The sequence below is a fragment of the Pygocentrus nattereri genome, chromosome 11 (assembly GCF_015220715.1).
Source record: "Pygocentrus nattereri isolate fPygNat1 chromosome 11, fPygNat1.pri, whole genome shotgun sequence".
In the NCBI taxonomy this organism is placed as follows: Eukaryota; Metazoa; Chordata; class Actinopteri; order Characiformes; family Serrasalmidae; genus Pygocentrus; species Pygocentrus nattereri.
In genome coordinates, this window is record NC_051221.1 from 28,077,522 (window position 1) to 28,090,546 (window position 13,025).

At 40.1% G+C, this 13,025-nt stretch overlaps 1 protein-coding gene across 2 annotated transcripts in view; it reads right to left on the minus strand.

Moving 5' to 3' along the window:
* The window catches only part of nptna (neuroplastin a), a 17,049-nt gene extending 9,811 nt beyond the window's left edge, over nucleotides 1-7,238 (minus strand). The window contains exons 1-2 of one of the 2 annotated variants that reach the window (XM_017713707.2): nucleotides 6,918-7,238; nucleotides 751-925 (exon numbers count right to left, since the gene is read on the minus strand). In XM_017713707.2, coding sequence (XP_017569196.2) covers nucleotides 751-925; nucleotides 6,918-6,996 — 254 coding nt within the window. In that variant the 5' untranslated portion in view covers nucleotides 6,997-7,238. The remainder of the gene's footprint in view (nucleotides 1-750; nucleotides 926-6,917) is intronic. The other variant, XM_037542829.1, reaches the window with a different exon arrangement.
* Between the last annotated feature and the right edge of the window lie 5,787 nt (nucleotides 7,239-13,025).

Consider the following 13,025-nt stretch of genomic DNA (forward strand, 5'->3'; position numbering starts at 1 on the left):
CTGCAGACTGTTTCCTAAATAGAAACAAAGACCTGCTATCAGTACCATGTGCTTGAATTATTTTGTCATGTACAAGCACTAAAGTAAATCTAAATCCTGCTGCGAATGGTGACACCAGAATTCTAGAGAAATAAATAACCAGAGCCTTCTTTAATGAAGGCAGACACAGAGACACTGTGAAGTGAATCACTGCTCTGTGGGTTTAATCGTTGGCTTAGCCCACACTAATGTGTTTCCAGTCCAAGCGTCATGATCTGTGAGGCAGAGATCACTAGGACAGGTTAAATGTAAGCATAACGTGTGCCTGTGTGTATCTGGTCAGTCTGATTCAATTAGGAGTCAGGACGAAGGATTAACAACATGGGGAGGGACTAAAGCAGGCCATGGACTCAACTCACGCAGAGGAGCAGCATTAGATTCTCATGCTGCTTGCGTCAAGTTTAATATGAAAGAAACAGTGTGCCAAATCAAAGTTCTGGAGCAATAATGGTCATTATAAACTACATTTTAAATCTTCTGAAAAGTTTTTCTGGAACCCAAAGAGCCTATTATAAAATAGAGTGGCCAAATCTTCATTTTGCAAGTACTAAGAATTGACTTCATACTGACTAAAACTGATTCAGGCAGTAATTCATATTGTCAACAGGACAACCAGTTACATAAAGCAAAAATACTATAGAGATTAAATGCGCTGTCAGAATTTAAAATAACAAATCTCAATATGTAAACACAAGCACATGTGGTCCTTACTTGTACTCAGTAGTCCTCAGTTCAGTTCGTGTGGCCACAATCTCCTCTCCATTCTTCGTCCAGTAGCTCTCACGGTGGTTGTACTGGGCAGTAGTCAGGTTACACTGCAGCGTGATTTGTGGGAGATGGGTATCCATGAGTAGGGTGATGTGATCTGACGCATTGATTGATGGCTCTGAAAACACAGACACTTGATCAATACGGGGCAGAAAACTACGCTACACGGCCTCAACTGCTGAAGAATGAACATGTGTAGTGCAAAAATCCACACACTACACATTAAGTGGACCTGATCAAATGGACAATGAGCATAGAAACAAGGATCATAATGTTATGCCTAATCAGTGTATACAGCACATTGTATTGTATCATATCAAATCACTGTATACTGTCTAGGATATTCACTTTCAGATGGATTAGATGTAAAGGTTTACTGGAAGGGACAACCTTTGTTTTAAGTATGGTATCTTTATAATGTTGAATGTTCTAATAAACTCAAAATTAAACATAAACATATGAACATATAATTAATTTCCAGCCACTCCTTATTTAATCAAAAATGTATCAAAACAAAACACCACTCTATCATATTGGACTAAATAATGAATTTTGTGAATTATTACACTCCTAGTAAAAAATAATTGTTATTTAACAGCTTAATCTTACACAGAAAATGTAAAAAATCTGGTGATCTATGATTGCTACTGATTTACAGAAATACAAATTTTCTTTTATGCCAGCTGTTCTGATGTCAGTCCATGATGCCATTTATACTAACAAAATTAATATGGCCCTTGGAATTAAACATCTTTACACCATCACAGGTTCACCACCACACCTTCTAGTGTTTGTAGCCAAAAAGTTTGGCTTAAATGACTATGAAATCTAGTTGCAACATTACAGTGATTTTCAGTGAACTGCAGACACCTACGCTTGTTGGCATAAATGTGGCATCTAATTTGAAGACCGATTTGATGACCACAGCATGCACCCCAGCTGTGCCTCTTTATTCATGCTTCTCACTGAGCATGAACACATTTGACATATAATGTATTTGGGTTCTCCCTTAAAGTAACTTCAGAAGTTGGGTATTTTTAGGTGTTAGGCTATTTTTATATTCATTGCTTCATTTATTTAAACCAAGAAACCACTGGCATTACATCATTTATGTATTCTCTGATCTTTTCCATATTGATGGATGATGTAGGCATAAGGTGCATCACAATATATGCATTCCTTGATGAAAAATAACAGGGCTCCTAAAGACTGAGCTGCGCCAGTAATTATGTCCTATGTTTTTATTTTTCATACTATTTTTAAGCCTGTGTCATTTCCCTTTAATTCAAGTACAAAATCAAGTAGTTAAACAAAGATTTTGTTTTTTGCTCATTTTTACCAAGGATGTGTATAATTCTAGTGGGTGTATACAGGTGACCTTTAAAAGAAAGCCACAAACATCAAAGCTATCTCAGACCTCAATGTCAGTGTGTTTATGTTTCACAACATCTGGCTTATATCCCTGAGTTCAGTTACTGCTAGTAGGTTATGAAAGACTAACAGCACTGTGGCGGTCTTAAAAACACACCAAAATCGATAATGGGCCCTAAAGTGTTTTCAGGGTGATGTATTTCTGATACCCATTTTCATTTCAGAACAAATGACTGTGCGCAATTAAACACACTGAATAAAGCTAGGCTAAAAGTGTGACTGAATGATGATGGCAACTCCATTCAACTTCTAAAGATTTCCATCTTTAGAAGGAAGGTGATCTTACCACTGGGCAACAGCACATTCCCTCCTGCGAACAAAACTGAAACACAGCTGAGCTTGCATATTTTCAATAATTCTGTAAAAAATGCTGTAAAAAGTCACTCAAACCTGTGTCTCTTCAACTCGACAATACCCTGAATGTTTTATTTTTTGTAAATAAAAAAATACTACTTATCTATTTTGTCCAAAACTATACAATTACATATGGTCTGTCTGAAGAAAATCTTCTCTTCCCCCCAAAAAAGTTTTCAAATAGTGTCATGTAATAAAAAATGACAAAAAAAATGGAGGCACAAGATTTTGGACAACAATATAGAACTTCTTAAATAACTTCTTTCTTACAAAGTTCTTGATTACTTGATACAAATGTTCCAAAGCTAACAGTTATACAACCTTGTACTGTACCTTAAAATTGAGGGAAAAAAAAGAGATATCTTTAAAGCAACAAACCCAGGACTGGGAACTATCTGAGATGTCACGGTTTGCTAGTGAGATTTTTCACTACAGCAGAACACAAACTAGGCAGGATGTTACTACATATTCAGGAAAGGTCACAGATACGATTCTTGGTTTTGAATGTTTCCATTTCAACTGGAGTGGGATGCAAGAGGTCTGCTATTCAGTTTGTCTAGGGATATTATCCAGACATTTACTCCATTGAAAGGAGGACACAAGGGCAGGACAGGTGTCTTGGTCTTGGTCAATAACACTGACAGGGCAGTGCACTATACTACTCAAAGATTCTCAAGCTGGGGGCATACGGGTTGTGTTACCACTGGAAACACTACACTTAATGGACTCACTCTGCAACACGGTAACAGTTGCCTGGGCTCGTATCCAGGTAGTTGATGGATTCTGGTGAAGATCATTGCGATGTGGGTCGTTACTGGCTCTGCACTCATAAATCCCAGAATCCTCTGTGATGACATGCATGACAGCAAGAACGCTAACAGCATTGGTTCCGTATGCAGTGCTGATGGAGACGCGGCGCTCACGTGCACCATCCCACAGCTGAAGGAAGCCATCAACCTTGTTTATTTCTGCATACCACCACTGGACCTCAGGGGTGGGGCTTCCAACAACATCACAGTATAGCTCAAACATGTCACCGGTCAGTTTAGTCTCAGACAGAGGAGACTTCACAAAGCCCGCTGAAGAAGGGTAGCATGCAAGAGAAGATGAAGGAACATATAGCAAAAGGATACAAAAGACAACATAAAGAAATGGAAAAGGGAGGGAAAAGGCGGTGGTTTTAAAAGAAAAGAAAGAAAACAAAACATACAGTTTAACAACTGAAATAAGGCAACAAATAAGACAGAACACAACAGAAAAATGGAAAGACAGTTTTGAAGAAGAAATCAGCCCTTAAAATTCAAGCTCAGAAATGAAGCACAATGACCTTGAACAGTGCTACTGTATCCACAATTCTTTGATGTTGTGTATTTCATTGAGATTTCTCACTATTTTTGCGTGGGTGCGCTCTGAAAGACATACTCTGTTTCCATAGAAGCATGCTACAGCAACTGAGCAGGTACAAACCCACGTCAATGGGGGAGGGATGAGAGTCACACAGTCTCCACACACATCTGCCTCCCCCACATTAACAATACTCAATATAACATATTGAATACCGTTACTGCAGCAAGCAGAAATGAGCAATCAACTATCATGGTACAAAAGACAAAGAACTTAATTCTTAATTGTTATTTTCCATCTGACAACCAAGTAGCCTTTATTAATGCATTAGTAAAGAGAAACCAGGAAGTTATCCTTTGGCGTGCACTGAGGGACTGTTGTTGACGTTGAATATCCTCAGAGGACATGTATACTGTGGCTTTGAAGAAAATGAAGGCAATAGCTCAACTAAAGTGCTAGATGCATGACACTTTTTTCCCAACAGAAGTTGCAATCCCATTAGAGCAGCATGTATAACTGAATTGCACTGCAAACCACAGCAATTACTTTTCAAAACCAGAGCTGTTCTGTACATCCAATGTGCGGGATCAAGAGACTGTAATTACTACATTACACAGAGATGCTTTTGAATCTGAAGGCACAACTAAAGAAGAACACAGAATCAATCATGTAATGAGAGTGTATATCTTCGATGATAAGGCGTCATTACCTTAAACTGTCTTCAGTCCTTTCTGATATTGCTTAGCTGTTGAATAGAAATCATTTGGCAAGGCACAAATGGCTTTTCCATCATGAATAGATACAGTAGTTAATGAAAAGTCAAAGCAAAGCTGCCTTTATGAACATACTAAAATCAGAGGCTTTGTCATAAGCAAATTATTGTAATAATTGGATTATTATCAGATAGCCTACTAAGCATAATCAACACAAGGTATAGGCTGTGTTTTTCGGTGCTTTTGTACAATTAGTGACAAAGCTGTAAGCTGTGTTTTTTAAATGACCTGTCCAGTAATGCGCAACATCTGTTTTCTTAAACACTGAAGGGAAATACAGAACCAAATGAAGAATTCCACTTCTAATATTAGGTGAGGGTAAGAAAAACAAGACAGTGTGATATCTGCATATTTGGATATCCGCATCAATACACAAAAGCCCAGGATTAATTACTAACACTTTCAACATGCATTAAGCCCACTGTTAAATGTAAAGATTACCAAGATGATCATTTGCAGTCCAAAATACTATGCAATTAAATCTCAATGTGTCATACAGCAATCCGTAGCATTTCACAAGTCTTTAAACACCATGACAGAAGTGTATCCTGACAATATAGCTATCATGAGGCCAGTAGCAATTCCTTCCCATTTAAAATGTATCAGAAGACATAAGAAACCCAACACTATGTCTAACCTCTCGACCTATATTAATTAGGAAGTTAATGAACAAAACCATCTCTGGGAATTGACTTAAAATCATATTTGATCGGTCTATTAAAAACCTGCTTGAAATGTATGAACACAATGATCTAATTCAGTTCTGAGGTCCTGCTACACTTGTAAAAATCAAAGGTGCCAAAAAGGGCTCTTCAAAGTAATGACACAGAACAACCAGTTTCAAACCCATTAGGAATTTTTTACAAGAAACCTTCTGATAAATGAGATGTGCAAGTGTGAGTAAATTTTCTGATATTTTCTGATAATGTAAAGATACATCCAAGCTAAGAAGCATTTAAGTGCCTTTATTTATAAAGGGTGTATGGACATATGAAGAGCTAGTGGGCTCAGCTAATGTATATGTGGGCAGGATTTGCATGTTGTAGTAGGCCGAATGCACATACGCCTTAGGAGAAACAGAATGCAGAAACTCTGTTGCCTTCAGGGCAGCAAAGAGCCTTGCTCAGAGGCTGAAATAGGTCAGTGCATTTGTACACTTGTGCATTTGTGTGTGAGAGGATGGAAAAAAGAGTGACAAGAGATGGTGTCTGGAAAAATCTATTCAAATGCCGCAACCTGATCTCAGACAAAACTGTAGAATGACTCCATTATGGTTTTTTTTCTCCTCGATTGTGGTCAATAAAAGAGCTATGAATACTAAGCCACCTTCTTGGCCTAACTTTAACCAGTCATGTCGAATGTGCTGCACAGCCTGATTGATGCAAGCTACTGCAGAGCATTCACGGCCATATGGAAGTTGCTGTTACTGATCTGAGATCAGCCTACCATTTCTTTCCATAATCAAGACTAGAATTGGAGCAGGTGGAGCTGCTTCCAGATCTGTGAAATGGGGCGACTCGAGCACATTCCTCAGGTCTACCAAGCCTCAACTACGTTCATTTGCACAGTGAGAACGCGTTTTGCGCCTCAATGCCCTGGTATACTTGACTGCTCCCTATGAGGACTTGAGCAGGACCACCAGAAGGACATTACCGCCATGCATCCCACTGCTGCATTGGCTCTATAAATAGAAACATGCAGCAGAATGAAGAGGGGCTATTTTCGGTGCTGCAGAGGACCCGAACACGCGGTTATCTCTGTCTACCATCATTTCCTCAACGTTTAGTGCAGGGCTTAATGCAGTAATATCCGCCAAAGGCGGTGAAGTGGGCTTCATCTGAGGCGTAACAAGCATAATGAGGGCTATACAGCCTAACCTGTTTGTGGCAGGTAGCTACATAACCTAAACGGCTCATTTTAATCCTAACTTAGCGTTAGTTTGTATTAATGAGGTGACAGTTGGCTGATAGATGAGTATAACCGCTGTACTGAGCAATAAAAAATGGTTAATTATGGTAGCTAAACCCCCTCCTTGAGCCACCATCTCTCGTCTTTACTCGGTTAGCAGGTGTTACACCTCAGAGGAAAGCCGTTTGAGTTTTAACCTGTTTAAAATGAGCTCAAACCACCGCAGGCTCCACACACAGGGACCCGAATGAACGAATGAGATAAACCCGGCAGCAGCAGCGGGCTGATTTCACACCTTACCGTTCTGTGCAGACACCGAGTGCAGCACCAGCACTCCCAGCAGCGCCAGCAGCAGCACTGGATTTCCTGGACTCGACATTTTCTTCCCTTCTCTCTTTCTCTCTCTGTCGGCAGGGAACGCTGGACCGCCTCTCACTTTCTCTCCCCCGTCTCTCTCTGAAGAAGAAGGCAGAAGCCGGGCGGGTTCCTCTCCTCTTCTGAGTTAAAGCACTGAAGTGCTAAACGGCTCGCCTGGCTGGTGCTGCAGCGGGTCTCGAGCAGCAACTAAGCGACAGCGCGGGCTGAGCGGGATCAGCTGACCACCGGTACACACACACACACACACACACACACACACACAGATAGAGCCAGTGTGGAAGCGATAGGGGCAGTGGAGGAGGCGATGGAAGTGATCTTCACCAAATCCCGCGATACTTTTCTTGTACTGGACGCGTCTCTCGAGCTGTGCCAGGGAAATACATTAGTAATGTTTAAAAGCCCAAACTTACCCTTCTACCCCTCATACTAAACAGGTAAAAGGAAATTAAATCTCTCTCTCTCTCACACGCACACATACACTTGTTTGTGTGTGTGTGTGTGTGTGTGTGTGTGTGAGTGTATGTACTTGTACGTGTGTACTCACGGGGGGAAAATAGCAAATTATTAAACAAAGACAAAGTAGCTTAATGTGGGTTATTTTCCTTTTGATTTCTTTAAATGTTGAAGTCTTGTGAGTAAACTTGCAGAGATTTTTTCCACTCAGCACATGCAAAGGTATTGAGACACCTCTCCTAATTACTGAGTGCAGGGTTTTCAGCCCACACACTGTAAAAGGAGTAAAGGATATGGCACAAATCTGGTCCCAGTCTGGCCAGAATTGTCCCACAAATGTAGACACGAGGCAAAATAGTAGGAAGCTGTCCAGGATCTGGCCCTAGTCTGGCCTGCACACCTAACATCTATATCTGTAATTAACCAACACTCACATAGAAAAGCCATAATCGGCCCAAAACTGTCTGCTAGCTGGGTAACAGGTGGATAAAATTAAGCACATAGCCTTGCAGTCTTGATAGACAAACACTAGCAGTAGAATTGGTCATACTGATGAGCTCAATAACAATATGGCGCTGTCTTAGGATGCCACCTGCACTACACGTCAGTTTGTGAAATTTCTGTCCTGCCCTGTCAACAGTAAGTGCTTTTATTGTGGAATGGAAACATCTAGGAACAACAGCTCAGCTACAAAGTAGTAGACCGTGCAAACTCAGAATGGGGCAGTTTCGTGCTAAAGTGCACAGTGCATATCCTCTGTTAATTCACTCACTAAAGAGTTGCAAATTTCCTCTGGAAGCAAAGAACTATCCATTACATCCTATACTGCCCCCCCCTCCCTTGTCCAAAATTTGCAACCCCACTGCTTACCATGCCCACCAGGCCAAGTTGTTGAAATTTCTAGGGGTTCGTTGCCTCCTCTTTGAGGCTTTCTGGCCCAGGAGGGTACCTGGCATCTCCCTGTGCTCAGCCTCTGGGTTGTGGTCATTATGGTGTCAGTCCTCCTGAGACACTGAGGGGCATTGAGAGGATTCCAAAGGTGCAATGGGAGGCAGCACTGCTTTAACAATTTTAGGGAGCTTTGAGGGGTTTCAGCTTTGTGTATCTAGGGAGCACTGTTTGGGTCCTGGTGGACCTCATTTCTGGGGGGCCCAAAGGACTAGGGCACTTCTCATGATGCTCCAGGTAGTCCATGCAGCACCATATTGTGCCAGGTTCTGGTGCATGCCCAATACACCTTGTTTGCCAGCCTTTCCATCACAAGGTAGGGTCCCAAACATTTATAGTTCTGCTTGGGAGGGCAGCTTTTGCAGTGGCACAAAGTTAACACTCTGGCTCTCTCTGCCAGCTGAAAGTCGCAGCTCTTGATCCACAGGTCATAGTTCTGCTTTCTGTCATCCACTGCATCATCAGTGCTGTGAGGGTGCTGCCTGGGTGCAGTGCCCATGGCCCTTGGGGATCAGCTCCTGAAATATTAGTGACTTCACCCATGAAAAGCCCTTGATCTAACAAGGGATCCATCAGGGGATTTACCAACCGGCTCCAGGTGGGGCAGCTTCCCCCCAGGGGGAATGAAGGCTGCACTGCCAGGGAACCCTGAATCTCTGTCTTTGCTAGCCACTGCAAACAGTGCAAACATCACTTCTCCTGTATCCAAGCCCTGCTTGTCCTTCCTGAGGTCCAGCATGGCCTTAGCCACTGTGAAGGTGTCCAAACTGAGTATGCATGCATCCTATATAGGCGAGCCAGAACTCGTGCACTAGGCTCAGGGCCCTCACCATGACAGGGAGCCACCTCTTCCCTCTCATCTTTTGGCTGCCAGTGACTGCCGAGTTTGATGGTTGTCCTTTCCCAGTTGGCATGTGTGCTAATGTCACTGTAGGAATGCCTTGATGTAGCATGCTATGCCATCTCCTCCACAAGCTCCTCCACTGTGTATAATTTAATTGTTCTCTGGTCTTTTTTTCAGCAGTATGTTTTTTTTTTTTTTGGTGTCGAGATTGTTTGGAATCGACTCCATAGATTCCCATCACTTGGAATCATAATTGGAGTCGAGTCCAACATTTCTGGACCTGAACTCCAGGAACTTCATGCTATGCTACACAGGTTGGAATATTCTTGGTAAGGGTGACTAAAGTTAGTTTTTTTTAAATATTTTTTTATTGTGGTGATCTTGTAATTATTTGGAGGAAGCATGTTGAGAAAATGCCTACCTCTGTGCTAACACACAAACTCTTCCTATCATTCCTTGCACTGCAGCTGTGTGCAAAGGATGATGGGGAATTTTTAAATTTTTTTTTGCATTTCAAAAGACACTGATCAAATACAGCAGTTTGGAGAGGGTAAAAATTACTTTTTGTGGCTTGTACAAAAACTACTTCTGTTATGTTCTTTTGTGGCTCTGTGGGTTAGAGAGATGTTCTCAGGAGCTGTGTTCTAATCCTAACCCCTTTTATGTATTTGCAGATCGGAAAAAATTGCAATTGAAAATGAATTGATACGTCATCTCTATTGGACTATTTTGGCCCTTCAGACTGCATTCAAGCAAAGACAGCTCAAGGACTTCTTTCTTACATCTTTATACTGCCACCTGTTGAACAGTGAGCAGATGGACAAAATGTGCAATCCTAAAACCTAAATTAATTCTGATCCATTTCAGGGTTTGAAATCACGCTGTAAACCGGATAGAAATTCTGGTGGATCCTTTCTTCTTACCAGAGTTTTCTGGGTAATGGCATTTTAGGCTGTAATAATGCCTATAGTAAATGGGTCTGGTCTTTTTAGTTTTTACTTTGCTTTCCTCATAACAGATTGTGTGTAGAGATCACCCAAATGAGGATCCTGACTGCCAGTAATTTGAATGGACATTTAGAGCCAGCCTTCATGTGGAGGAAATGCTAACAAACCTATATGTAATATCCCGTTAAAATTGGGATATTTGAAACCTTGCTATATGTGTAGCAAACCATCAGTGATTGTATTTCCTAACAGCACAAAAAAGCAGTCTTTAAGGAGCCCAGAGTATAAATCCTTCTGTGTGTCTTTCAGATTTTTTTCAGTATGTTGTCACATAATGACCAGTCCTTAAAAGGGGTGACGCATTTGCATGTTCATGAGTTAGACATACAGAGTAATAAAAAAGAGACAGAAAAAAGAAACAAAACTCACTATGGGCTGAAATACAAAATGCATGTAATCAACATATTATTAACTGACTTCGCAACTAACTAGCCAGGTAACAGTCATATTTCTAGCATTGAATTGTAATTTAGCCAGCTGGTTAGCTCTAGATATTTACTTTTCTAAGACAACTAAGAATCTGCATAGTGCTAGCAGTTTATAATGGGTCATAATCATGTTCATAAAGATCAACGACAGTCTATAAAACCTAACTTTATATGCGGTTTGTATCACGCAAGCTTCAATATCAGTCAATCAGTGCAACTTGTGCACATCAGGTGAAGTATGAAGATAACAGGATGAATGAAAGTACAGTGAGCCGAAGGATGATCTCAGTGTACTTCAGATAATAATTACTGAAAGAGGAAGAGAGATTTTAGGCCCATACACACAAGCCATGTACAAATTAGGCAGGTTTATTTGGTGTGGGACAGTGATGGTTTCATGAATTCTGAAAAGAGGGATTAGGTGTACCATAGGCCTCATCAAACTTGTAGGTGAAAGGTGGGGTACTTATCTGTGCAACACAAAATCCTGAACACGGTATCCTTTAAAACATTGGCATGAATGAGTTCATTCAAGTATTGGGAAAGAAATTCAATATGCATCATATATTGATCAGTTCTACCCACTGTTACCTCTAAGAAAAACATAGTGGCACATTACAATTCCTGTACACTCTCATAAAAAAGGTATGAAACTGTCACTGGGGTGGGACCCTCAAGGGTACATCTCAATACCTTTAGTCAGGGAAAATAATTGTACCATAATCCATTGAAATGACATTTGACATGAGTTATATTGACTCCACACACCCTGTCTCATCTTTAGGCTTTTTATTTTATTGTTCTGTTTTACAACATTAGGTTGTGAAAACATATACATACTTTGGTAAAATTTTGGTAAAATTATTTAAGGTCCACATTTGGACCTTAACCCCACTGTTGTAACTTTGACCGTATATTTACATTGTCTCTACCTTAATGAATGAGAAATGTACCTGCACAATACCTTTATTTCTACCAGTGTATTTACACAATTTATAACTTTACAGTCTTATGAGTGCGAAAATTATCCAAGTATCATTCACTTCTAAGGCTGTGTCTTGCTGTGTGTTGTTGGCTGGATGTAAAGCATGGTTCAGACATTTGTGCTTTTCAATGACTATTTATTTATTACAGTAAACAACATTTAATTCCCCACTCCAACTTCAGCAAAAATGGGAAAGAGACATCTCAATATGTAATTGCATACACCACAGTCACCACTTTATCCTGTTATCAATACATTTTAAATAAATGATGCAGTGAAGACTGTTAAAGCTGAGGTAGCCCACTCTTGAATTATGATTCAAAGAGAATCAAGGTTTGCAATTCCTATTGTCTTTTATATTATCCAGCACAGCAGGTTCAGAGCTGAACGTTTGTTCAGATAAGAAAATTGTACCAAGGACATCACCTTTGGTGAGATGACCTATCTTCCTGGCTTGAATGAGCAATAGTTATAAGCTCTTTAATGAAGTTAAGGGTAAACATCATTTTTCTGAACTACAAAGAGGAATAAGCAACAAACACGTCTCAAAATGGTCTGACTACTGATTCTTTGGACATAAGAAATCTGTACCATGCCACAAAAACATTCAGCCTTTGACTGTATTTTCTTGAGCAATGTCTCAGTGCCTTCACTGAAGCTCGATCCCTGCCTAATAAAAATACTTGCATGTCTTTATGAATAATAATCATACCCCACTTTGAAGAATATATAGGACAAACAAACTAATCACTATGTATGTGATTGACACAGTTTTAGCCAAGATATAGTCATTATACATACTAATACACTGTATGCCCAAAGGTGTGTAGACAAAATGCACCTCCTGCATTTCTTCTGAAATCAAGGGTGTTAATAGCAGAGGTGGACGAAGTACACAAATCATGTACTTGAGTTAGAGATACCCAAGGTAAAATATTACTCCAATAAAAGTAGAAGTCCTTACTCTAGACCGAGTAAAAGTACAAAAGTATTTACCTTGAAATGTACTTAAGTATCGAAAGTAAAAGTACTAAAAGATTAATTATGGCTCTGATGTCCTGTTATCATTTTTGTAACAAGACTCACTTCATGAACTCATTTTACGTGAAAATCCTCCACCGTCTCTCTTAGTAAACCAGACTTGTCATTAGAATGTCATTAATTAGCAACACTGACCAATTAAAATGATCATAAGCACAGAACACTGAAGGTAAACAGTTTCTATCAGGGTGGCTCTGAAATCATGTTTTACAAACAAAATCATTTTCAGTTTACAATCAAGTTTCAGTTTAAGATTACTTTGTAAATTAGTTAATTAAACTCAGGTTCACAAATAAGTTTTCCTTTACTATATTGATCTGTAGG